Below are 26,382 nucleotides of genomic sequence, written 5' to 3'. Positions count from 1 at the left end.
GTATCACTTTTGTTTTAACTTAAAGACGTTTCAAATTTCCTGTTTGTGTTGTTAATTGTAATACTCTACGAGCCTCTACAATTGCCCCTCGGGGACAAATAAAGTGATTTGAATTGAATTGAATTGAATTGAAAGCTGCATGCTAACTCTATAATGGACAGGAAACGTTATCGTATTGCGGTAACGTGTGGTCAAGCCGGCCGTCACTCTCATCTCCATGGTCAAATTGGCCGACGCTACAACTGTAGAGCACCCATATACTGACATTTAGTGTTCGTTAAATGCATTCAAACGGCCCAGATGAAGCTGACCATGGATGTATAAAGAGAACGGAGCTGAGGGGAGAGCTAGCAATGACCTTGGAGAAGTTACAGGAAGTATACAAGTGTGATTTTGTCCGGTTTTCAAAATAAGGTGTTAACAAAGGGAACTGTATATACAAAATACATATATGAAAATAGGATTGATTGGATTATATTAGATTTGGATTTTGATGTGTTCCATGACATTTTTTCTCCCCCTGACCCACCGTTGTGATCATACAGGAGAATTACGAAGCGCTCCACAATGTAAATGACCTCTTTTCGAATGCCTTTTGGAGCCTTTGACAGAGCCATGAGCATAGAGTAGCATATCTTTCTCTTCACTCTTGTTCTTGTTCTATCATCTCATCCACAAGAAACAGATCAGATTTCCCCTTGCATGCATGAAGAGGCAGATACAAGGATGCTACTACATGCGGCGGATGCTGCAAGAAAAAGCTTTAAAAAGATCACCCTGTGTACTGTGGACACAGATGTTGCGGTCCTAGCCATTGCACATCTGTCAGAGCTGGACACTAAGGAGCTGTGGGTGACATTTGGGACTGGTAAGAACTTCAGATACATACCTGCTTATTAGGGGTGGTACGATACGTATTGTTTTTACATGGTTCCGATAAGATTCAATATTTGGCTCATCTATAGCGATACGCTACGATTCAATGACTTGAAATTGATACAGTAAGTATTTTTTGCCAAAAATACAATCTGTGTGACTGAAATAAATAGCTGTATACTTGACAGTGCAGGTCAGGATTCCTCAAAGTTTTTTCTTGTAAGGGAATCAGGGATGAATTAATTATGGATATAAACAAGTAAATACAATGATTAACTGCAAATACATGCACCTTTTATTTGAAAATAATAAAAAGTGCAACTTCAGGACCTGCTGCTTCAGTTATACAAGGCAGTGCAATATTTAACAAAAATTAAAATAAACCAACTTCTATTCAAGTTAAATGAACAGTGGTTTAACCTGCTGCTTCTATTCTCATTTTCAATATAAACGGTAGAGCAATAATATTTAACAAAAAATAAAGTGTATGGTCTCAGTAGGTGTGTGTAAGAGTGGTCGTGTTCCTGTTATATTTTATCTGGCTTTTGCATATTCTGCAAACAGCGAGTGATTTATCAAGGACATCTGCCTTTTTGCCGAAGCCAAAATGTTTCCACACGCTGGACCTCAAACGCGACTTAAAAAACTCTCGCTATCAGTCATGCTTCGTTTTGTTGTCGTCTTTCGGAGATGCTCTGCTGGTGCATGTTGATGACGTTATTCACAGGGAGCGTGAACCAGAGTCTCTGGGTCCTGACAAATCCAAGGCCCTTCCTGTGTTCCATGTCTTCACTGGCTGTGACAAAGCATCTGCATATGGGATACCTGGAATGCCCATGATATGGCAACAGAGACCTTCATGGCTCTGTCAGAGGCTCCCAAAAGCATTCCAGAGGGGATCATTTCCATTGTGGAGCGCAATGGTGGATTCTGAGGGGCAGGGGTGAAAAAAATAAAAAGGACACCAGCTGCCTGCGGTGGGGCACTAGCACGCAGAAAAGATTCTAGCATGTAGGGCATCCTATATGGTACTGAAATGGAGCATGGACTAGTTCGTAAAGAGCACTGAAACGAAAGATCGCCTGGTCAAATATCTGGCAAGCAGACTTCCATCACATCAGGTTTTTAGTAAAAGCTGTCTATGATGTCCTACCAAGTGCAGCAAACCTTAACACTATCACTGCCACCATGACCAAGTGCTTAACACAGTTGATGAGAGTGTAGCCACAGCCATCAACAACAGCAAGGGCCACCACCGGCCAAAGACCACCACGTTCGTCAGAGCCGGAGAGAAGCCACACCAACAACGTAGACAACCAATCAAACCAGCCAAACCTGGCAACTGAAAGTGTTTCCAGCCTGGATAACATCAACACGGCTTCAACCAGATATGATCATCATTTCAGAGTCTAGCAAGCAACTGATCATGCTGGAACTCACAATGCCCTTGGGCCGCCGAGGATTTGCAGGGCATTCACTATGCAAAGCATTTGGGCACTGGGCATCACCAGGGAGGCCATAGAGAAAGACTGTCAGATCCGTTACTGAAGCTGCAGAGAAAGCCAGACTGGCTTTGGATCAAGAGGCTAGATCCATGGGCGACTGCTGCTGGGACGCAAACTGGGGTGTGATCAACCCTGGCTGGGTCGCCTGGGTGAGGGTGTCTGATGCTGAAAGACCCTAAATACCCGATGAACCCAGGTTCCATCATTGATGATGCATCACGGCACATCTGCAGGATGTATGTTTCATCTTTTGTGTTTGACACGTTTCTTTTAAGCTTTAATTTGTTACAGTCATATTGAATATTGCTCTACTCTTTACAGTCACTGTATTTTCAGGGTTAATGAACAAATTAAGCTTTTAAAACTCTATACAACATGCATGCACATTCACCACTGTACCCTGTATGCGGCTGCTAAATGGACATCTCTGTACGTCCGCAGACTTTCACATTGGTTGGCTCTTATATATAAATCGCTCCTTGGACGGGTTCCTTTGTATCTGTGTACATACATGTGCACAAACCGCAATCAGTATGGCCTGCGCTCTCACAATGTTCTACAGATGTTGGTCCCAAAGGTTAGAACGGTGATAGGCAAAAAAGCTTTTAAATACGCTGCTCCTTCTTCCTGCAATAATGTACAAAAGGACCTGAAATTGTCAGAGCTGATTACTATGGGGGAATTTAGTCCATTTTAAAGGATCGAGAAAGTGGCACTACAGGTCGATGTGATTGCTCTTGATTTTCTCACTGAGTTGTTTCGATATTGACCTGTTTGTGTGTTATAGCAATTTTTCGTTGCATTAAGTCGTAGTCTAGTCACTGAATTCCCCATTAACTATTTACCTGAACAGTTTATGATGTTGTGAATGGTATAATTGTAAACGTTGGCCATCAAAACATAAGGGTAGACATCACCTTTTCTGTGTTATCATGTTTGGTTCAGGAGATATGATGAAAATTCATAATTTGGTTATGGTGGAAAATAAAATGGTCGCCATGGCTGCCAGGAGTTGTTTTTGCGATGGCTCCATATCTGAAATGTTCAAGGCCCCAAACTGTTCAAGTGTACCAAGTTTCATGCCTTTGTGAAAAAGTGAACATCATTTTCACATATCACCTGGAATATAACCCATTGCTACTAAATCGGGGCCTCATCAGTTGTAACATGTTTATATTGACAATGGGGTAAGAGTGGGAAAACATAAAATAATGGATAGAGAATTAATTTCTTAGGAAAGTTTTTGTATTATTTTGTGTTTCTGCTCAAAGGTCAAATTCTCTTGACCTCAGTGTCATAACAATGTGACTGACGGATAGATTATAGTCTAAGCTTTACAATGATATACGACTTCATTATACTGTGTGTTGGTTGCCCTCTTTTATACTGGATCTATGTGTAAAATGGCGAAAAAAGATGGAAACATTTTAATGATGGAGAGATGAAAAAAGGAGTGATAGCACAAAGAAAGCTACCATTGCTGCAATGCTATCATGCATTTTCTAACACTAGGGACATAGACCTTTAAAAAAATCACTATGAGACTTGGTTCCTCCAAAGTGGCACGACCAACCCCCTGGCTCATTTATTATATAAACTACAGCCATCTGTAACACACCATCTAAACTATGTTTTTATCTCAACAGAAAACCTGATGAATGGTTATTTACTGCAGGTCTGATGTAATGCAGTCTTGTATTACCTACTAATGACCACTAGATATCCCTAAACACATGGTAACAGTATTGAAGGTGAATTGAATTCAGTGAAATAGTGTAGTGAAGGTTTTTTTTTAATGTTCCTTAGCTTTTCTAGTTTTTCACTCTACCTTTAAAACTGAGTCCGCTACAACCACTGAAAGATCAGTTTTGTTAATGCATTAAAGAAATTAGTGGCGTTAAAACAAATTTACGTTAACAAATTATTGCGCTACCTTTGACAGCCCTAATTGTTTTTATAAAGTTGTCTTACACCCCTTAAAATTAAGAGGACCTCGCGACCCCCCGCGAAGCTTTGAGAACCTTAGCAGGGGTTGGGACGCCCAGGTTGGGAACCAGTGCAGTAAAGAAATATAAAGGGGACATCCTTGGTATTCTGTTATGGTAGCTGTCATCAAATCAGACAGACATTAGTATTACTGTACCTCTGTGTTCTCTCCAGGGAGCTAACTTTTAACACCCTTGGGTTTGAACGAGGGCTGTCAAAGTTAACATGATGATAACACGTTAACACAAAATCGTTTTAACGCCACTAATTTCTTTAACGCATTGACGCAATCTTTCGGAGGTTGTAAAGGACTGAGGTTTAAAGCTAGAGTGAAGATATTCAAATCAACTGTCAAATGAAACTAGAAAACCTAATGAATCCATTGGTACCAACCATGTCAACTGGCATGGCCATTTTAAAAGGGGTGCCTTGACCTCTGACCTCAAGATGTGAATGAAAATGGGTTCTATGGGTACCCACGAGTTTCCCCTTTACAGACATACCCACTTTATGATAATCACATGCAGTTTGAGGCAAGTCATAGTCAAGTCAGCACACTGACACACTGACAGCTGTTGTTGCCTGTTGCCTGGCTTGAATTTGCCATGTTATGATTTTAATATATATATTTTTTATGCTAAATGCAGTACCTGTGAGGGTTTCTGGACAATATTTGTCATAGTTTTTCAATTCAATTCAATTCAATTTATTTTTGTATAGCGTCAAATCACAACAGAAGTTATCTTTATATATAGAGCAGGTCTATGACCGTACATCATAGTTTAGAGACCCAACATGATCCACCAAGCGCGCTGTGGCCAGGAAAAACTCCCCGATTACTGGGAAGAAACCTGGAGCAGAACCGGGCGCAGGGCGGGCGGCCATCTGCCGAGACCGGCTGGGGGGATAGATAGATAGATAGATAGAGAGAGAGATAGATAGAGAGAGAGAGAGAGAGAGAGAGAGAGAAGCAGCCACAATAATAGCATAGCAGCTGTAATAGCTAATACAAGTAGGACTGATAACACAAAACCAATAGTGGTGGATGGAAAGAGTGATAGTACAACTATCGGAATTGATGTCATTGGGTCGTCCTCAGACGGGCTTTCAAGCGGAGCTTCCAGCTATCTCAGTCCACCATAGATCTGGCTAGCTCGCCAGCACTGTCCAGCATCTCTCCTCAGTACGTCCATGTGTGTTGGTGTGGGACGTCCCTGTGATCGATGCCCGTGCGTTGGTTCCTGCAGCATCAGCATGCTTGCTGGGAGTTCTTGATGTCTTTGGCAGTGACCGAGAAGTGGTATTCTCCAGGCGGCCACTTTGTCACTAAGTGTTGGTAATCCCTCGTTAGCGTTGGTAGTCCCTCGTACAGACGTAGTTTATTAATGATGGTAGCAGTTGGTGTCAAGCAGCCCCCGGACGCAGTAGCAGATGCAGCCACGATACCGGAGACAACCAGATCCAGGTGAAACCCCGCTCCAAGTGTACCCCTGCTCCAGGTGTAACCTCGCTCCAGGTGTGACCCCGTTCCACGGTTACCTTACCTTTTGTGTTGTTAATTGATTTCCAATAATAAACATATACATACATCTGCATAAAGCAGCATATTTGTCCACTACCATGTTGATAAGAGTATTAAATACTTGACAAATCTCACTTTAAGGTACATTTTGAAGAGAAACAATGTGCAATTAATTTGCAATTAATCCCGATTAAATATTTTAATCGATTGGCAGCCCTAGTTTGAACTTTGCGTCTTTTTCTATGTACATTTTTCACTTTTTACTTCCTTTTTTCTGATATGTTAAAATATGCAGATTAAATAACTGCAACATTGCCCTGTCCCTTCTCAGGTGACCCATTTTTGCCTGCCACAGCTGCTGCCGCTGCTCAACACTCCATGTTTTACCTACATAAGATTTTTGAATTCTATGAGGAGATTCTGACGTGCCGCTACCCTTATTCCTGCTTCAAGACTGTGTTTGTGGACGAGACCTATGTCAAGTGTCCTATGCTTCCACAAGTATCTTCAAATAAACATGAGATAGTGTGTGCCCGACTTTCTGTGATTTCAGGTAAGTATGACAGGATTGTGTGTGCAATAGAGAACTGGCAGTATTTTCTTTGAGGATTGCAAATTGTAATCCTACTATATTCATCTCATTCTGTCTCAACTTTAGTTGCTAGCTTTGTTATTCAGTACCAACCTGCTCCACAGCGCTATGATCATAGACCAGACGCCGCTGACACGCCGCTGTCTGGCCCAGGCATTGGCTCAGCAGTTCTTTGGCTGTTTCATCTCCATGATGTCATGGTGAGACTCAACACTATGCGGCTGTCGAGTCTGAGACAGGAAGTCTGAGGCACACAGGCAGATATTAAAGGCTCATTTGTCATTGGCTAATCTCAATGTCAGTCAAGGGAGTGTCTATGGACTATGTGGGTGTATTTTTCAGCATCTACATCAGACCAGCACATAAGGGTACTTCACAAAAAGTCAAGACTGCACCCTCAAACAATCATTCGCCAACACAGTGGCCGGATAGTGCTTATCCAGACATCTACATATATGATTGATTCCGTTAGGCTAAGTGTTGTCTGTAAATAACCAACGTGTTAATAGCCAACTGTTTGATCTATAGAGATCTAAATCTATAGAGATTTAGTTGGAGATGACAGTCTGATGCTCTATAACGTTAATATATGACTGTATTCCTACAGCAGCCTCCCATTCAAGCTAAACGTCAAAACGTTAGCTAGCCATGCTAGTCACTGTCACCAGCATCATTTAGCCATTTACCACACTGGCAGTGAATATTCATGTATCGTATGTGCCTCAAATCTCAGTATCAAAGCCTCGGTTAACCCGCTACACCACAGCTTTTCATTATTAGCCTATACCCCTGCGACTACTTGGTCGGGAGTAGCGCTCCGCGTGTCCGTCCTTCCGTCCGTCCTTTCACGTGTCACACTTTCGTTTCCTTGTCTTCTGCTGACTTTATCCTGAGGAAGGTGAGCTAATAAGCTAGATTGTGCTCAATAGACTAATTCCATTAGTTCCAAAAGGGCAAAACCTTGGCCTACTTTAGTTGGGGTCAAGCAGTGAGCGGGGGTATGTGAGCCATGCTCACTTTTGCATTGTTCTATTTCTGTCGGTGACATATTGTTTTAGGCAAAGATAAACTGATCTGAACTGATCTTAAACTTGCAGTGGGTAGAAATGGAGCAAATATGATTTAAAAAAGTTATTTTTATAGAACTATATCCTGACAATAGTGAGACAGTTAATCTGAAAAAAATCATGTGCCTCGGTGTCCTCCGGTGCTCCTAATGGCATCTGCAAGATTTCACAGAGGAAAAACAACCAATCAGAGCCGAGCTGGAGCCTGCCTTCTCTGAGCAGCTGTCAATCACTCACAAACTCCAATCAAACGGTCAAACTACGCAGCGCTGATCAAATATTAATCAGTATTATGTTACTGTAATGCCTATTTCTCCCCTCAAATGTTTTCAGAAACATCTTGTAGTGTATTGTTTAGCTGTAAAATGAGAAAGTTTGCGACCCGTCAGCCATGTTGAGATCAGTTGAGGAAATGTGATTGGCCAAAGTCTCCCGTCACGGTCTAGATGTTTTAAAGCCTGAAAACAGAGCCATGAGGAGGTGCAGAAGTTTAGTTATCTCTCAGAACACTTGAATTACAATATGCTGAAAGATTATTATGGATTTTTTGCCCAATGATGCCAAAAACATTCTGTCTGCTGCAGGTTTAACTCACAGTGAATTCCGGAAGTGTTCGTCAAATGCAGTTTTATTCTGAAACCTGTAACCGGAAGTCTTGTATGTCACTGTGGTACATTGACTTGTCGCCGGCAGAGTAACGGTCTAACGGTAGCCGTCTCCTCCGATCCGTCAATTGTCTCGGTTTGTTGACGTTAGCTGGAGCACAGCAGCAGCTAGTAACGGTAGTAACAGGGGTCTGTCCGCTGTTTCAGAGAGTCAGTGAAGCTAGCCTGCTCAGTTAGCTTCAATGGGTTTAGAGTTCAAAGATGATCGCCTCACTCTCTAGAGGAAGTTTGCTGGATGAGGTTCTTCACGGCTGCTTCAATGAGGTAACGTTTACCTACTGCAGCGTTAACGTTACTACTCATCTAATGCTGATGTGTGTTACGTTAGGTTAGCCATCATTTAGCAAGCGGAAGCCACTTACATTTGCTAAACATCTAGCTAACGTTAACTGTAGACAACCAAACAACAAAGTGACATAATTTAATGTAGACACTTCTGCAGTTTGTCCAACTGACTTCATGTTGACATTAATGTGTGTCTTAGCTTAGTTGGGACAAAAAAGCTATTTAGTTAGTCAGGTAGCTGGAGTAAAAGGCAGCAATAGCGTTAAGTGTAAAGTTTGTCGGTAAATAAGATGACCAAGTAGCTTTATTAAGTCTTATAAAGCTATAAACTAACCAGAAGTCCTGGGTTAGCAGCACATTGTTCTCTGTTGTGTTCAACATGGGCTGCGTACTTTATTGTATCCCGGGACGACAGTCTGTCACGTGACTGAACAAGACCGGTAAAGGTGGAGTCACCGTGTGAAAGGCAGGAGCTCTGGGCTGAACCATGGAGCTCTGGGCTGAACCATGGAGCTCTGGGCTGAACCATGGAGCTCTGGGCTGAACCATGGAGCTCTGGGCTGCAGGAGAAGAGTGCAGAACCATGGAGCTCTGGGCTGAACACGAGATTATATGATTGACCTTCCCTAACATTTAATGGGCAGTGGGACAATAGACTGCCCCTGCCCCCCCCACCCTCCCCTCTCCTGTCCCAACATAATAAACAAAGGGACTCATTTGTTATGCCATGGTCTCAGCCTCTTCTGGCCCCCACCCTAAGCTGTGTGTCAGTGCATGTGCTCCTCTGTGGTTTATTGGATTTGTGTGTATCTGATTGATGAATTGCAGCAGCAGCTGGCAGCCTATGTTTCCTGGGTGAACTCTCAGCTGAAGAGGAAACCAGGCCTGACGCCTATCACAAACCTCAGGCATGATCTGCAGGATGGAGTGGTGCTCACACAGCTCATCGACATAGTTGGTAAATAAACTAATGCACATTTACACACACAAATGTGGTGTAGTAATGCTGGAGGAAGAATAAGGAAAAACATCTTGGTGTCAGGAGATGAAACTGTTTCTAAATAAATGAATTAGGTTATCTATGGGTGCATAGTTGAAACATTTTGTATTTGTCACCAGTTTGTACTTGCACAACTGGCTAACCAGTAAGCCCTTATTTACATGCTTATTATTGGCAATGTTTTGACTTTCAGTGAGAGCTACCTGAGGGGGTTTTCCTTTTGAATTACTTCTCTAATGAAAAAAGAAAAATTACCTTAAATTTCACAAAGTTTTTTTAAGATTTTGCAAAAAAAAAAAATGTCCCAGGTGTGTGCATGCACATCAACATGTGAAATTACTAATGTAATAGTATTTTTATTAAGAAATGTTATGTATACATACAATACAAGCAATCCCAGAATTTGCAGTAGCGTGAAACAGGATACCACAACTTGTGCCTTGATTAGTCACAGCATGTCAGATTCTTTGAAGTTTAAGAAGATAAATTATATGCACATCACGTATGTGCAAGGCTATCATAACAGTGCCAGTAAAGAAAAAGCTAACGCCCGCACACAACTCCATGCCACAATGTTTTTAATGACTACATTTCGATCCTGCTTAGATCTTCATCAGGTCAGAGTGTTTGAAAAAGTGGAAACCAAACTTTATTTATAAAGCACGCCAACAGGCAAACAAGCTCTATGATGGCAAGTGTAGTTCATCCTAAACACCAGTATCATAAAAACATCCACAAACAATTCCCAATTCGACAAAGTACATAAAAACAGTAATACAAAAGCCATACTTCTAAATATCATACTTCTAAATATCAAACATGTTATTTATAAACATTATGTCTTACTGTTCATCACATATATCAGAAAATCCATCACCTACGTTCAATAATATTACATCACATTAAGGTAGAGGAAACGGGAAAGAAGAAATATTTAATACATGTACAATAATTGGGTTTAAAACACCCTGTAAGTTATCTATATCAAATCCCAATATGGAAAAATGACACACCTGTTGTATAACATTTTTTCATGTAAGAATATAAAAAAATGTAACTGTATATTTAGGAAGAGACATCATATTACAACCACCATTATTTGTTTTAAAGAAAATGTTTGATCTCATACTCTTGATTCAGACCTCTAGGTGTGAGAGTCTGGATTGTGAAAATATAGTACCTTTCTCTTTGGAGAAAGAGGATATTTAAATCACCTCCTCCTCTGTACTGTTTTTATGTACAAGTTGTGAATTGTTTGTGGATGTTTTTATCACGCTTGTGTGTTGGATGAACTATACCTGCCATCATAGAGCTTGTTTGTCTGTTGGTGTGCTTTATGTACAGTATACATATGGGTGTGATTTCCACTTTTTCAAAGATTCTTTGAAGTTCACAGTCTGTGGTAATCCACTGTAAGAAATAATTGTAATCATAACTGAAAATGAAAGTGTGAACAATAGAGAAACTTTGTTCATCTAATTCTGTAAACATACAGTAAATAATATCTTCTCTCTTCTTGTTAAATGCAATAATTTAGATTTAAATATTGTAAAGATTAGCATAAAAATGTTTAGTGAAGCCTAAACCCTTTCATTCCTGCAGTGAGCAAATATTTTGAATTCATTTACCAATGATCCACCATAGTCAGTTCACATTTCAAAGAGAACCACAAACTTATTCTGGTCAGTTTTTGATGCTACATTATTGTGCAATGCTGCAGTATTAGTTGATGATTCCACAGTAAATGTGTGTTTTTTGGAGCAATTATATTGTTCCACCATTCTTGGTTAAAAAAAAAAAATTATAACTGCAAACCAGAACCAACAATTCTACAGTGCTACAATGCAATGTGAAAAGAGACTGTAAATTAAGAGTAGTGTCTGTATGCACCATGCAATTTGTAAGTGCTTTGATTTGTGAAAGCACACAAGAATTGGCAAGTTTGGATTCTTGAAAATATGTGTAACTTCCTCTCCTTTCTTACAAGCCCTCTGCCCAAATATGAATCAGAATTTCAACAATAAGAAAGAGACAGTGTATGTTTAACAGTTTCTATTAATATGTCTGTCATTTTGATTTTGGTGATGTCTTTGTTTCCTGTCACTAAGGAGAGCACAGACAGGGCTTCAGTGGGACATGTATTCAGCTTGACAGTTTTATTACTTACAAATTTATATACTATATTTCTACAGATATAGTAGTAGTGGTAGTATTTTATTCAGTCATCACACAATACAATAAACATAAACAGGATATAATATCTAGTATACAATATGACTGAAAAGGCACAAGCAGAATTATATTACAACAAATTGAGATTTGTCAGGTTTAAGATAAACACTGTGCAGTGGTACCGACTATGAAATTATATCTGTAACACACTCTCACACATACCTGTATACACACTCACTAACTGACATTTGTGAAATAATAATAAATTACTGCTCCAAAATGTTTAAATAGTTTAATTTATACCTGAACTGTACTGTAGTCATGCTCATTTGCTGCTGATGGAAATTCCTAACCTCTAGGTGCATCATCAATTTTTAAAAATTCTCTTTTCTTTCTCTTTCCCCAAATTCATTCACATTGGCAGCAGGGGAAACGCTGGAAGGGGTGTATGTTACTCCACAAAACAAAGAGGAGAGCCGGAAGAATGTGGAGCAAGTCCTGCAGTTCATTTCCTCCAGACACATACGCATGCCACACATATCCGCAAGAGGTAAATCCCAGAAAATTCAGTGTTTTCTCGCTCTTTCTCTTCATTTCGAGAGCTGGTGTTCCTACACATACATATCATGTGCTTTGTGAAACTTTGTTTCACCGCATAGTCGGTGCTATCTTTAAAAAATAAAAATGTTCTCTGTTATAAAGCTGCAATCCCATGTTAATACCATATGTTGCAGATACTGTACATGTATAGGTCATTACTGAGGGACATACGTTCCCTTTCTGTCCGCAGACATTGTCGATGGTAATCTGAAATCTGTAATGAGGATAATACTGGCGCTGGCTGCCCACTTCAAACCCTCAGCCAATCACAGGGCTGCTTCTGGAAGTGGGAGGAGTTTGACGAGAGGCTCTGCCAGCCACAACCCTCTCTCCACTGTTGCACTAGCACAAGGTGCCGCTGCCGCACTGGCATCAGCACGACTTGATGCCTCGCAGCCTTCACGTGCCACACGTATCCACAGGTATGCTGCCACCAATAATCATTAAACATAGACACAAACCCCTGTCAATGTCTTTCTGTGATATCCAAATGTTTTCTGCCACAGCAGTCATTTCTTAGATGTAGTCTTTGCTGTCGTCTGGTGGACAAACAGATCAGCAAAATACCATCCTCACAACTGCTGAAATACGGCTCGTCTCTATACACTTGTTATCAAAACTGTGACAGTTCTTATTTATCAATAAATAACCTCTGCTTTGTCTGTCATCTTTTAGTGGCTGGGGGTTGGATGTGGAAAAGAATGTGTGTGTTCGTGCACTGGTTAAGCAGTATGAAAGAGGACCTCCGGATGAGCCGGACAATCCCGAGCCTAGCAGGTAATCTGCTTTTACATAAACTCAAGTTTCTCAAAATAATAAAACAGCCATGCATGGGAATCATCGCATTTAGTAGTTGCAATTTTAAATGGTTTATAGCAAATGCTCTTACTGTACATTGCCTTAAAGGAACTGTGTTTAGCATTTTGGGAGATCTATTAGCAGAAATGGAATATAATATTCATAACTATGTTTTCATTAGTGTATAATCACCTGAAACTATTGTGTTTTCATTAGCTTAGAATGAGCCCTTCATATCTACATAGGGAGCGGGTCCTCTTAACGGAGTCCACCATGTTGCTTCGCCAAGTTTCTACTGTAGCCCAGAACGGACAAACCAAACACTGGCTCTAGAGAGAGCCTTTCATGTTTTTACATTACCTGAAGACCACCGTAGTTCTCTGACACGCTTGTAAAACTGCGGTAACCGGAGCCACAGAGTGCAAAACTGTGGTACCGCCAGCCACCGTCTGACTTCCGTTGCTCCTAAAGAACGAGGCCAATGGCTTTGCTACGCAGTTTTACCACAGTTTTGCACTCCCTGGCTCACATTACCGCTGTCTTGGAAAGTGAGGAGTGAGCAGAGGGGTATTCAGTTGGTTGCAATCTGCATGCTACCAAATCCTACACACTGTACCTTTAACTGTGAGATAAACAGCATACATGCATACATTAATCTGTTGTTTTTGTGTCCCTGTAAAAGGCAGATTTGATTCAGGTGAACATAATATCGTCAGAGGAAAAGTACATAACTAGTCTCTTAGCGCTCTCAATTGAAACATGTAAAATTAGAAACCTGTTTGCTGAAGGATAATCCTCATTTTCTGATTCACGTATATAAAGTCAAAAAGCATTTGTATGGGCTGGATCATGCTGTGAGGCTGTGTCATTTTGAATTATGCAGGGCTGTGATGATAGGCTAAAGAAATTGTAAAAAACTAAAACATTACTAAAGGCGTGTTGGCATTGCTGGCCTATTTGCTCTATGTATTTTTACACCAGACTGCAATTCTGGGAGCAAACAGACTCCACTTTGTTGCTATTTATACTGCACAGTTCAAAAGTGCCGGCAGTTCTCTGTTATTTTGCATCTTCAACACCTACTTTTCTACACTTTGGAAACAGTAGACTTCATTCTTTGGTTTATTTGTGTGTGCGTATGTGTGTGTTTGTCTCACTGCCTGACAGAGCATATGACTTTAGTAGTCCAAACTTCACCCTGCCGTGTGTGTGGTATTTCATAGACATCCATGCAAACCACAGGCAGATGATATAAAAAGAGAAACAACTAGTCTTTATCTTCTTCAGTCACATGTGTAGTTAGACACTGTGGTGCTCTTTTTACCCTCATATTTTGTGTGTGTTTTAGGCGTCTGTGTCTGTTTATAATGATAGAAAGAGAAGTGCATGCATTGATTATTGGTAGAATGACGATGCGATTTTGTTTGGAGAGGCAGAGATTCAACAGAGCCGTAACAACTGGAACCTGCCATCACATACAGTATGTAGCTTAATTAAGTGAGAGATGCTCAACAGTGTCTGCTGCATTGTTTGCCATGACAGCTAGCTGGAGGGCGAGGGGCGGGGTTTGTGAGAGTGAGGAGAATCACACAGTGATTCTGAAGAAGTCATGAGTTTGTTAAGATGCTGATGCCAGAGACCCACATGCAGGGTGGAACTTAGGCTCCTTGGAAGTATTATGAATACTTGTAGCCCGCTATGGGGGGGACGCAGATTAAATGGTAAGACCAGACGCTGTGGGTATGGATTCCTGTGCAAGTGTGTGTGCGTTTATGCTTCTTTTACCGTAACTATAACAATTCTACAGTGCTACAATGCAATGTGAAAACAGACTGTAAATTAAGAATAGTGTCTGTATGCACCATGCAATTTGTAAGTGCTTTGATTTGCGAAAGCACACAAGAATTGGCAAGTTTGGATTCTTGAAAATATGTGTAACTTCCTCTCCTTTCTTACAAGCCCTCTGCCCAAATATGAGTCAGAATTTCAACAATAAGAAAGAGACAGTGTATGTTTAACAGTTTCTATTAATATGTCTGTCATTTTGATTTCGGTGATGTCTTTGTTTCCTGTCACTAAGGAGAGCACAGACAGGGCTTCAGTGGGACATGTATTCAGCTTGACAGTTTTATTACTTACAAATTTATATACAATATTACTACAGATATAGCAGTAGTGGTAGTATTTTAATCAGTCATCGCACAATACAATAAATATAAACAGGATATAATATCTAGTATACAATATGACTGAAAAGGCACAAGCAGAATTATATTACAACAAATTGAGATGTCACCCAGCCAGGTCAAAGTAGTATGTAGTAGCACATAGTATACTATATTTACATTGCGTGTAATTAAGTGTTTACATGCGCGCACCCCCATGCTTCTCAGGAGTAAATTGATTAATCAGTATTTTGTCCTCCTTGAGTTTCAGCTCCGTCAGTCCACTATCATCTCCAAGAGCTCCACCCAGCAGCCACCTAGAAGATCGCCAACAACTGGGAGAGCAGTGGTGAGTTCTGTCCCGCCACAAACCCGCATGCCATTTGATTAGGAAACCTCAAGATCTATCGTTGGACATGTGATAACACTGTGTTATGTGCATGTATGTCTGTGTGCGTGTAGCTGAGTCATCTCGTGTTGTTGCGGAGACGGCGTTGGAGGGTTCTCTCAGTGAAGCTTTGGAGGAGGAGGTGCAGGAGACACGTAAAATGGTGTCTGCTTTACAGGTACATGCATGTTGACAGATTGTTGTTGTTTTGTTTTTCAATCTTTATGTTCACTTCCATATTGAGTTTTCAGTGCTGAGTGCATATTCTGTCTTTTCTCATATTTTCTTTTTAGATATTGGATGTAAGCCTGTAAATACACAGTACAAATACTGACATTAGGAATCATTTACTGACCTAATTTTGCTCATAGTATGTATACTATATATATATATATATATATATATACTGGAAAAACAAAGTTCGGAAACTTGTGTTTGGTCGATTATTTCTCTGTTGTTACATTGCTAATTGGCATTGTATTTTACATTGTTGAAAAGCCTGTTTATTTACCTTCGCAATGATGTCCAACTTGTCAGGATCATGCATTTGTGGGATGAGCAGCACAGCTGATTATGTGGGTAGCGCCCAAGAAAAGTTTGCCAAAATGCTCTGTCAATGGTAAACAGTGTATTCTCATAAGGCTACCAGGAAGCCTGCAATGACTGCCCTTCACCGTCAGGCCCGTTTGCGCTGGTGTCGACAACACAGACAATGGAACCTGAACATGTGGGGGAATGTCATGTTCAGTGATGAGTCCAGGTTCTGTCTGCGAAAGTTGGATGGCAGGGTCAAAGTATGAAGGCGATGTGGAGAACGCTATGCTGATTGTTGAACCGATGGAGTAACAGCTTTTGGTGGGGGCAGTGTCATGGTGTGGGGTAGCATCTCCCTCACTGGCAAAACAAGGCTTGTCATCATTGAAGGCCATCTCAATGCAGTGAGATATCGGGATGAGATTCTGCAGCCAGTGGCAATCCCATATCTCCACAATCTGGGACCTACCTTCATCCTCCAAGATGACAACGCTCACCCCCACAGAGCCAGGGTTATCACAGACTACCTCCACAATGTGGGAGTAGAGAAAATGGAATGGCCTGCCAAGAGTCCACACCTCAACCCAATTCAACACTTGTAGGATCAGCTTGGGCGTGCTGTACGTGCTAGAGTGACCGACACAACCTCATTGGCTGACCTGCAACGAATCCTGGTTGAGGAATGGAACGCCATCCCACAGCAACGTGTGACCAGGTTGGTGACCAGCATGAGGAGGAGGTGCCAGGCTGTTGTGGCTGCGTATGGATCTTCCACCGCTACTGAGGCTCCTGACAGTGTATTAAATGAATAAAGTGTAAAATTGCCAATATTTCTTGTTTGTTCCTTGTTACTGAAAGAGAGTTCAATCATCCAATCCACCAAACAACTCAAAACAAGCGTCAATACCAACTGGAGAATACACTGTTTACCATTGACGGAGCATTTTGGCAAATTTTTCTTGGGCACTACCCACATAATCTGCTGTGCTGCTCATCCCACAAATGCATGATCCTTACAAGTTGGACATCATTGCGAAGGTAAATAAACAGGCTTTCCAACGATGTAAAATACAATGACCATTAGCATTTGAACAACAGAGAAATAGTCCATCAAACACAAGTTTCCGAACTTTGTTTTTCCAGTTTATATATATATATATACAGTATGTATAATATACTGTATATATATATATATATAGTATGTATAATATATATATATAGAGAGATATATAGAGATATATGCAGGGTCTGAAATTAACTTTTTTCACTGCCTGCCACTGTCGCAGGCAAGTATTGTTTTTGTCTGCCACTCAAAAATTGTATCTGCCATTTCTGAAATCTCTGCGCTAAATGAAGGAATAACATGTTAGATCTGATGTCATTCAATGTTTGATATATTTTACACAAAAAACATTATATGGTAACTTACAGTGTTCGAATTACACTATAGCTTCCGGGAAAGCTCTATTTTTCAGGGGTGGGAGGGTACTGTACACATTACTGTACTGTACTTTGTAATTGTAATCTATAGTGGTTGTTTGCATAAAAACAGACAATTCAAATGATTATGATTATTTAAATATTTGCTCTGATTAAACAAATCTTGGCAAGCTGCTTAGGGCTAGTGTTAGGAAGATAAACAGGTCATAATTCCCTCTCTAATATCTATTTTATATTGCTGTGAAAACATCTTCAAACAACTGGATTTTGAACACCTCATAATAATAACTCAATGGCACCTCTGTTAACGTTAGTAGCTCCATTATTTAGCCAAGCAGGACTGTGCTGCTCACCGGCTGCCAACAAGTAACGTCACTAACTCTCCTCCTGTTGATTTCCACATGGTTTTGTTCTTCACAGTGTAGCATTATCAGGGAAAAAATAGGGTGCGCCCCCTCAGGTTTAGTAGCGCCACGCTGTTGAGCGCTTTTTTTTTTCTCCACCGTGTCTCCGGTCCCAAACAAACTGAAACATGGTAAAGAGTGTGTATGCGTCATTGTGCATGCGTAACGAAAGCATCAATACAGAGGAAACAAAAGTCACGGGGGGCATGAGATGCCAAGGACAACTAGGAACCCGTTCTCTATTCCCATCTCTAGCGTTTTCCCTTCCTGCCAAAGTGGTTGATGGCCTGACGATTTTACCCGCCACTGCCAACAATTTATCCGCATTTGGCGGGTGGCGGTTGCTAATTTCAGACCCTGGATATACAGTATGTATATAGATGGACGACGCGTCTCCACTTCCTCCCACTGTACAAAAGTGAAGCCAAAATATTCCGGATACGGGAGCTGCCATCTTGAGATTTTAACGTCATTTGGAGCCAGAGTCTGCGCAGTAGTGATCGGGTGGCCGAGCAGCGGTATCGATGCCCCACCCACGCTAGCTGTTTGGCTAGAAAAACACAACAACTCACCATAATATCTCTATAACTACATTTATGATCAAATTGACACATGTTCTATTACACAGACTCGTGATGGTTATGGGAAATTAAAGTTACAGCCTCTGGCTCCTTGACTACTCAGCTGTCAGTCACAGCTTCCAATCATGACGTCTCACCCCCTTTTTATAGCATCAAATAACTAATTAAAACCAATCTTATCAGAAAAATTAACACTTGAACATACATCAGCGTGATAAGAACTACCTAGAATAACAAAAAACATCTTTGGGACAAATTTTATTTGACATGTACTGTACTTTGACTTTTTAGTTTGGCCCATGTCAAACTTATGGCCTATACTGCAGCCAGCCACAAGTGGTCGATCAAGACGTTTTGGCTTCTTTGGGAAGCTGTTATGTTGTCCATCTTTATATACAGTCTATGGTTGGTTGCAGCACCAGTGCAGAGGTGGTTGGCATCTGGTGGGATACTGGAACATTTATAACACAATATTTTTAGGTTATTTGAATGCTGTGCTTATTATGCATCAGACAACCTACCAGCTACCACTTTAACTGGTCAGAGCTCTCTGAACACAGCGACCTCCCTCCAAAGTACAAACTGGTGTCACATGTTATACCCTTTGTGTTTTTAAGGCCCTGCTGCTGCATGGTTCACTGCCTGAGGATGAACAGGATGTGTCTTTGAGTTTGGACCAAGGCAATGCTGAACAGCAACTGGTAGTGAGAGTCTCAACCTTTTATTTTTTCATCTTTTTTTTTCCTCAATCTTGATTTCATTTTCTGACCTTCTCTGCTCTCTCACTTCTCTGTGCCACACTCTTCTTTGCTTTGTTACACCAGCTAATTGTGTTCAGCACAGATCACATTTCTGTTTCTTTACTGTGGGTTTGTGTGTGTGTGTGTGTGTGCATGGTTATGTGTGTGTCAGAGGGTGACACGGGTATCAGTTTCCCTTCTTTCTCAGTCCATTGTGGTTCTCACACACACATCCAACCCTTTTTGCTCTCTCTTTCCAGGTAGTCATTCGCAGTCGTTTGGATCAGAGCATGGAGGAGGCTCAGGAGCTAAAGGTTTTGAAACTGTCAATATGTTCTTTTCTTCTATTTTTAGGACAAAATTCTCACTTGTCTACCGAGAGAATACACTTGTGGATTGCACACTGTGATTAATATTGAATTAAGAGTGTGTTGTTTGCTGTTTGCATTAGAGGGAACTGTTGCGCTGTAAGCAGGAGACGAGAAACCTGCAGGGAGTCAAGGTAAGACAAAACCAGATCTGCAGTTATTTACCCAGTTGAATATAATTCTGGTTTCTGGCTAAGGAATTGACTTTCTGTTGGTTTGTAAATGTGCAGGACGCCCAGCAGCAGAGACTGTGCACTCAGGAGGCATCAATACTGCAGATGAAGCAAGAGCTGCTCAGAGCCAGCATGACGAAGGATGAACTCAACAACCAGAACGTAGGAAATCTATTAATCTATTTCCTTTCATTAAAGTGAATGTAAAATCTTCAAAACACTACGTTAAAAATTGTTTACAAAACAGTTTTCAGTATGTACGGTATAAGTATGTAGTGCAAGTTCCCTTCCTCTATGACAATGTGTTACAGGCCGAGCTACAGTGGAAGTTGGAGGAATGTAACAGGCTGTGGGGCGAAAGCAAAGTGAGGCACTCCATTCCCTCTCTTTTAATGGTTTCCTGTCACTTAAACTTTAATCGTCCTGGTTTTATGTTACACAGCGTCTGTTCATTAAGTATTTCTAAATGATGAACCCCACCCTTTTCTCTTTTGTTGGCTGGGTGCAGAAGGAGATAGGACAGAAGGACAGACTACTGCAGCAACTCAAACACAAGCTTGAAGAAAGTATAAAAAAGCAGGTATTTGAGCCAGTTTTAAGATTTTAAAGGGAAGTTAAACACACTACATTGGGCTCAAAATCTTCTGTCCAGCTCAATGCTATGTGTGAAAATGTCAGACCAAAAGTTAATCATGAACTCACTTTTTAAATGCCTTTTTACCGTTTTGCTTTGCCGTTTTTTTTTTTCCTTTAATGTTTATCAGCAAATTAATACTAAAACATACTTTGATGCAATAGGAAAGTGCACTCTCTGAGGTCCTCCTTCACTTATTCAATGAACTAGTCTATCGAGGCATGGACTAGTTATAATTAAAGTTTTAAGATCTAGCAGGTTTATATCTCTTTGTCTTGTATCTTTGGCAGAGTGAATTGCAAAGAGAGTTGGCGTATAAAACAGCATGCAGATAGTACTGTTTCTTTACTGACTCTTTCTGCTCTAAAATATTAATCAATAATAAATTAAAGCTGCGAGCAGCGATGAACGGGCCCTCGCACCTCCCCGCGCGTTGGGGGTACTGGCGGGACGGCGACTGACGCGGCCAGGCACGATAAAACCGGAACTCTGATGAGCGCAAGGATGCCTGCCACAAGACTCTACGACAAACGGTTCACAAGTTATGAAAGGTGGTGTGGCTAATGTGTAGGGGGCGGGGATAGCAATACCAATGAAACAGGAACTCCCTGCTGAGTACAATGACACCTCCCTCCAGACTCTACAACAAACGGTTCATGAGTTATGAAAGGGGGCGGGTCTATGAGTATATATTGACATGAAAATGAAATCAGGCCTGGACCACCATCTTGGCTGAGAAATTTTGAGCAGATTTGACAAAGTATGCTTAAGTTACAACAACTTCCTGTTTCATGGCGAATTCAACGAAAACTCACAGTCTTCACAGTAATGCATCATAAAGGTCTTAAGGCTTTTCTGACCACATTTGAGGTGGATCTGGTCAACCTGCTAGGAGGAGTACATTAAAATAGAAAACTTGTCATTTCCTGTTGCCAGTAGGGGGCGCTAGGAGTGAAACTCAATATGGACGTGTAAATGTCCCCAGGACTGGACCCTTACCATGCCTGAGAAATTTGGGGCAGATCGGACTATGTACAGTGGAGTTACAACAACTTCCTGTTTCATGGCGAATGGCTCAAAATGGCCGCCACGTCACGGTCAGGTCGTTCAGTGAAAACTCACCATTTGAATAACTCTTCATCCTTAAGGTCTCAAGATGGTCCTGACCAAATTTCAAGTTGTTCTGATTAAATCTGTAGGAGGAGTTCGTTAAAGTACACGTCCTATAAAACGCAAAAAACGTGCGAAAATCGCACATTAAATACAAAATGTCTGACTTCCTGTTGAGTTTTAGGAATACCTCCAAGAGGCTTTTTTGTGCGTCTCCACATGTCTACCAAATTTCATACATGTAGGTGAAACTGGAGCGAGGGGCTCAATTTTTCCAATATTCTAGGGGGCGCTAGAGAGCCATTTTGCAACACGCAAGCCCGAGACCCTTAAAATATTGAATTTTTCACCGCGTCTGATAAGTATGCCAAGTTTAGCAACTTTTTGAACATGGCAAAGGCCTCAAAAAGGCGATTAATTTGCGTGAAAAAGAAAAAAAAGAATAATCCTTACAGTTTCAATAGGGCCTTCGCTGGCCCGACGTTGTCGGTGTCCGAGCCCTAATAATAAATATAAACAGTTGAGTTTTCCTTTCCATATTCAGTCTGCACCGGGCAGTCATGAATCCAGATATACATTTCACAGTTAACACTTTTTCTTTTCTTTTTCTCAGATTCCCACCGGCACAGAAAACAATGGATATTCTCACTCTGGAAATCCAGCTCCCTCTATGTCAGACGTAAGTACTGTTTCTATTGATAAGGCTCCTTAGTTTATATTTTGCTAACTAAGCATCACACGGCTATATGCTTGCATTCTCCTTTGAGATGGACCGATTGCTATTTTCTGTGCTGATTCCGATTTTCTTTCTTTCTAAGAGCTATAATTGACAACGTTTTTGTAACTTTTCTTTCGTGGGAAATTGAAATTCAATCATATGTTACACATGCATGTACATAATAAAACATTAACTATTAAATAACTGCACCAAGTTACAAGACCTTCTCTCCCTCAAACAAACAAATACAATCCAACTGACTAGGCTACATACTATATTTGACCACAAGGAACACCAGATTACCCATTCTAACTTTCATGTTTGTGCTCTGTTAGCAGGCAGAGGAGGTTCAGCTGCTCCGAGATTCACTCAGGAGTTTGAGGAACAACTTCAGAGACCACGACCCGCAGCACCACACACTGGACACCCTGGAGCAGGGCATAGTCTCACTCATCGACAGACTGCATGCTCTGCATACACACAGGGTACAGACACAAGCATAAACTACTGACTTTAATGAGCAGATGGCCACTTTAATATCAGATTTGACTGTGTGATTGATTGATGAGTGAGCACCAATGAAAGAGTGTGCTATAAAATTGATTTATTCTGTCAAAATCGTATTAGTTCTTGTTACTTTTGGCAAAATGTAGAGATTCAAAATCATGAAAGGCTGTCAACATTTATCCAGATACTGCAGGGAAGGGGGAAATCTCCGAGACACAAAGGCCAACAGTCAGACTCTGACACCTGGCCTTGCACTAGTAAGTTGTTCAGACATTTACCCCTGATTATACAGAATATTTATGCTTTTACTAATTATGTTTCTGTTGTTCATTACAGAGGTTTGTCAATCCCACAGTGGTTCTTCTGCATCCACTAAAATCCTTTATTTCACTGGAAAATCCCCAACACCTTCCATGATCAATATACCGAAGAGGTGTGTGTGTGTGTCTATATTGAGTGTTTTCTTTACGAAACATTTAAATATGTGGCAGTATTTTGCTTAATTCACTTAAAAATGTGTCCCCATTTGTTGCCAACCTGCAGTGATGCTGATAATCCTAACACATACATTTAGGCTGGTCGGCCATAGGTAGAAAATTAAAAAAACAAAAAAACTATAAAATGTCACAAGCTGTCAAAAGAGTGAGTTGCTTTGTTCACATTGTACAGGTTGGGTGAGGTTACTCTAAAGGATGTTAAGGCAGCTGTTGATCGAGAGGGAAACTACAGGTACCACTTCAAGGCCCTGGATCCTGAGTTTGGCACTGTGAAAGAAGAGGTAAGAGAAGGCTTAGAAATAAATAGATATTAGGGCAGTAATAGTAAACTTGGTGCACATTAGTCAGAATGAAAACTCTAAAACTATATTATATGTATACTGTATGACAGTAAGTACTCCCAGCTTTAGGTTCTAGCCTGTTTTGTGCTACACTCTAAAAGATGAAGGATGAAATCCATAGTCCTTGATCTGTGCAAAAATGCATTCCAATATACATATGGCATCTGAGTATAGTTATAAGCAGTGATGTAATGTAACTAAGTACATCTATTCAAGTACTGCACTTAAGTACAATATTGAGGTACTTGTACTTTACTTGAGTATTTCCATTTTCTGATACTTTGTACTTCTACTCCGCTACATCTCAGACGGAAATATTGTACTTTTACTGCACTACAAATATCTGACAGCTTTAGTTACTTTACAGATTTCTATTTTGTATTAATAATTTGAATCAACTAATAATTTATGATATATTATTGTAGATTTAGCTGCCAAGCAGTAAAGTATTTAAAATTTGCCGCAACAGCTGCAATATTAATGATGATATGCATGTAATGTATCAATAATGATAATCCAATAGTATAATATATATTATTCTAACACGGGCCATTCTGCATAATCAGTACTTTTACTTTTGATACCTTAAGTATCCGGCATAAAACCTGTGCCAAATCAAATATGCCATATCATATAAGATCATAAAAATCAGATCTCAGATGAACGAGAGCAGTTGAAAGATGAACAACAATTTTGATACTTTAAGTATATTTTGATTCTAATACTTTTGTACTTTTACTCATATAAGAATTCAGGACTTTTACTTGTAACAGTATTTCTACAATGTGGTATTACTACTTTTACTTCAATAAAGGTTCTTAGTACTTCTTACAAAACTGGTTAGAAGATAGGAGCAGAGTAGTCAGTTATACATGAAATCCTTCATGTCTGTGTGCAGGTGTTCCTGGATGGAGCAATCATTCCAGGCTGGGAAGGAAAAATAGTTGCGTGGGTAGAAGAGGACCGTGGTGAGGAAAGGTAACAGCATGTTTATTCTGCATCTCTCTCTATTTTCCTGAGTCTTCGTGAGAAGTAAAGCAACGCATTATGTTTTGTGTCTTAGGCCATTATAGGAGCAAGTTGAGGGGCCATGACACTTTGTTTTTGCTCCTGGTCACTGTGATCCTAGAGGCACATCAAGACAACGGTTCAACCGAGGCACAAGTGGACACTTTTGAGATTCAGATTATTAGCAAAATACTGTAAGACTTGTTAGCAAGAGATTTGGGTTGATCCGCTGGTACTAGCCACACTGATAGCCCTACTCGCTCTGGAGACGGTGTAAATCTGTAACTGATGTCTAGAATATCGTAAAACTCAGTGCCTTACAAAGGAAAGCTATTTCCACCATGTGCTTATTATTGCCAGGCTGTATTATCAAAACTGGACTCAAAAGTAGACAAACATTTGCTTTGATTTAACTGTTTCTAAAAACACAGTTGTGTTGTTGTTTCCTGTAGTTGAAGCCAGATGTTTGTGCTGTATTGAGGAATTGGAAAAAAGTGTGAAGTGTTCAGTATCACTTTTCATTCCTTGTGCAGCAATGAAGTATTTGAAACAGATACTACCAGATTACATGTTTGAAATATGTATTGTCTATTGTTCTTTAGCCCAGGTACATTTCAGTCTTAATTGTGAATGTAAAGTGAATATACAGTATTATCAATCTACCATAGCAAGAAATAGGAAAAATATATTCCGGGTGAGAAAAAATACCACTTTTATGATAGAAATGTTACGAGGTAGGAAAAGATCTGACAAGTTAATTCTGTTTTAGTGCTGCACAAGGTTTGTTGCCATTCTGACCTGCTGCTGACAAACACACTGCCCAGATACCAACTTCTATTGTTATTATTATGTTGTATTAATTACAAATAACAGATAACACAAAAATAAGGAGGGTTACAGTCATCTGGAGATGTCCTAACAGAAAAAAAATCTATTGCAAAAATTAAAAAAACAAAAACACCTGAGTTTATTTCAGTTCCACTATAGAAACCAAATCCAGTTGTGGGTTTAAATGTCAGTCTGTAGTTCACTAGCATGTAAACAGAAATGCTCAAACTGAACTTCTGTCAGTGAAATAGAAATGATGCTGGAATGAATTTTCATGAAATGTTCGTGTAGAAATGCAGATGAACAGCACTGTTGTTATGTTTACTTTATGAAATTGTTTTGTACAATTGTGTAAAATTATTTTCACGATGTCCTTATTTTTTTATTTTTTTTTTAAGTTTATGACTCTTATTTGTTTAAAGAGAGATTCCTGTGAGATGAGAATGCTTCTGCTCTTGTTAAAAAGGTGCGTGGATGTGAATTTTACATCAGAGATTTAAAGGACACTTTTGTCCTGGAACAATGGACCATCCCACTATTTATGGTTTGTGTGTGTGTGAGTGTGTGTGCATGTGTGTATGAGATCAGTACAGACCTTTTCCTCTACTCAGCTTCCCATTTGAGATCAATGTGTTTGCCTTCACTAACAAGCCAACTGAAATATGCATCAGTCTACTTTTAAATAAAGCTTGTTTGAATGCCATAACTGCCTGTACTGTAAAATGTACAATTTGCTGGTGAGATGGTTATTTAGGAATTGTTTTGTTGACTGAATATTTTACAAAATTTGGATATGGTCTGTTACAAATAAAAATGACCTTTGTTGAATGTTAGAAAGACAGATATGTTGAAATAAAGCCTGAGTTTTGTTTTAAAAA

The 26,382-nt window shown here is 40.2% G+C and overlaps 1 protein-coding gene and 1 long non-coding RNA gene across 2 annotated transcripts in view; one reads left to right on the top strand and one right to left on the bottom strand.

Annotated features, from left to right (window-relative positions):
• The window catches only part of LOC119476045, a 10,480-nt gene extending 2,224 nt beyond the window's left edge, over nucleotides 1-8,256 (bottom strand). Inside the window, exons 1-2 of the long non-coding RNA XR_005203933.1 lie at nucleotides 8,144-8,256; nucleotides 6,575-6,725 (exon numbers count right to left, since the gene is read on the bottom strand). This is a non-coding gene — a long non-coding RNA (uncharacterized LOC119476045). The remainder of the gene's footprint in view (nucleotides 1-6,574; nucleotides 6,726-8,143) is intronic.
• LOC119476044 (dixin-A-like) lies at nucleotides 8,235-26,382 on the top strand. The gene is given in 20 exon segments (XM_037749221.1): nucleotides 8,235-8,477; nucleotides 9,327-9,456; nucleotides 12,095-12,220; nucleotides 12,461-12,692; nucleotides 12,946-13,047; nucleotides 15,499-15,611; nucleotides 15,696-15,799; nucleotides 19,198-19,284; nucleotides 19,581-19,634; nucleotides 19,772-19,822; nucleotides 19,919-20,023; nucleotides 20,173-20,226; nucleotides 20,370-20,441; nucleotides 22,219-22,284; nucleotides 22,659-22,808; nucleotides 23,015-23,087; nucleotides 23,167-23,263; nucleotides 23,500-23,608; nucleotides 24,567-24,646; nucleotides 24,732-26,382. Coding segments are annotated over 20 exon segments (1,878 nt in total). The 5' UTR covers nucleotides 8,235-8,414; the 3' UTR covers nucleotides 24,742-26,382.

This window comes from Sebastes umbrosus, chromosome 17 (genome assembly GCF_015220745.1).
Source record: "Sebastes umbrosus isolate fSebUmb1 chromosome 17, fSebUmb1.pri, whole genome shotgun sequence".
Lineage (NCBI taxonomy): Eukaryota > Metazoa > Chordata > Actinopteri > Perciformes > Sebastidae > Sebastes > Sebastes umbrosus.
This window is presented reverse-complemented; position numbering and strand designations above follow the sequence as displayed.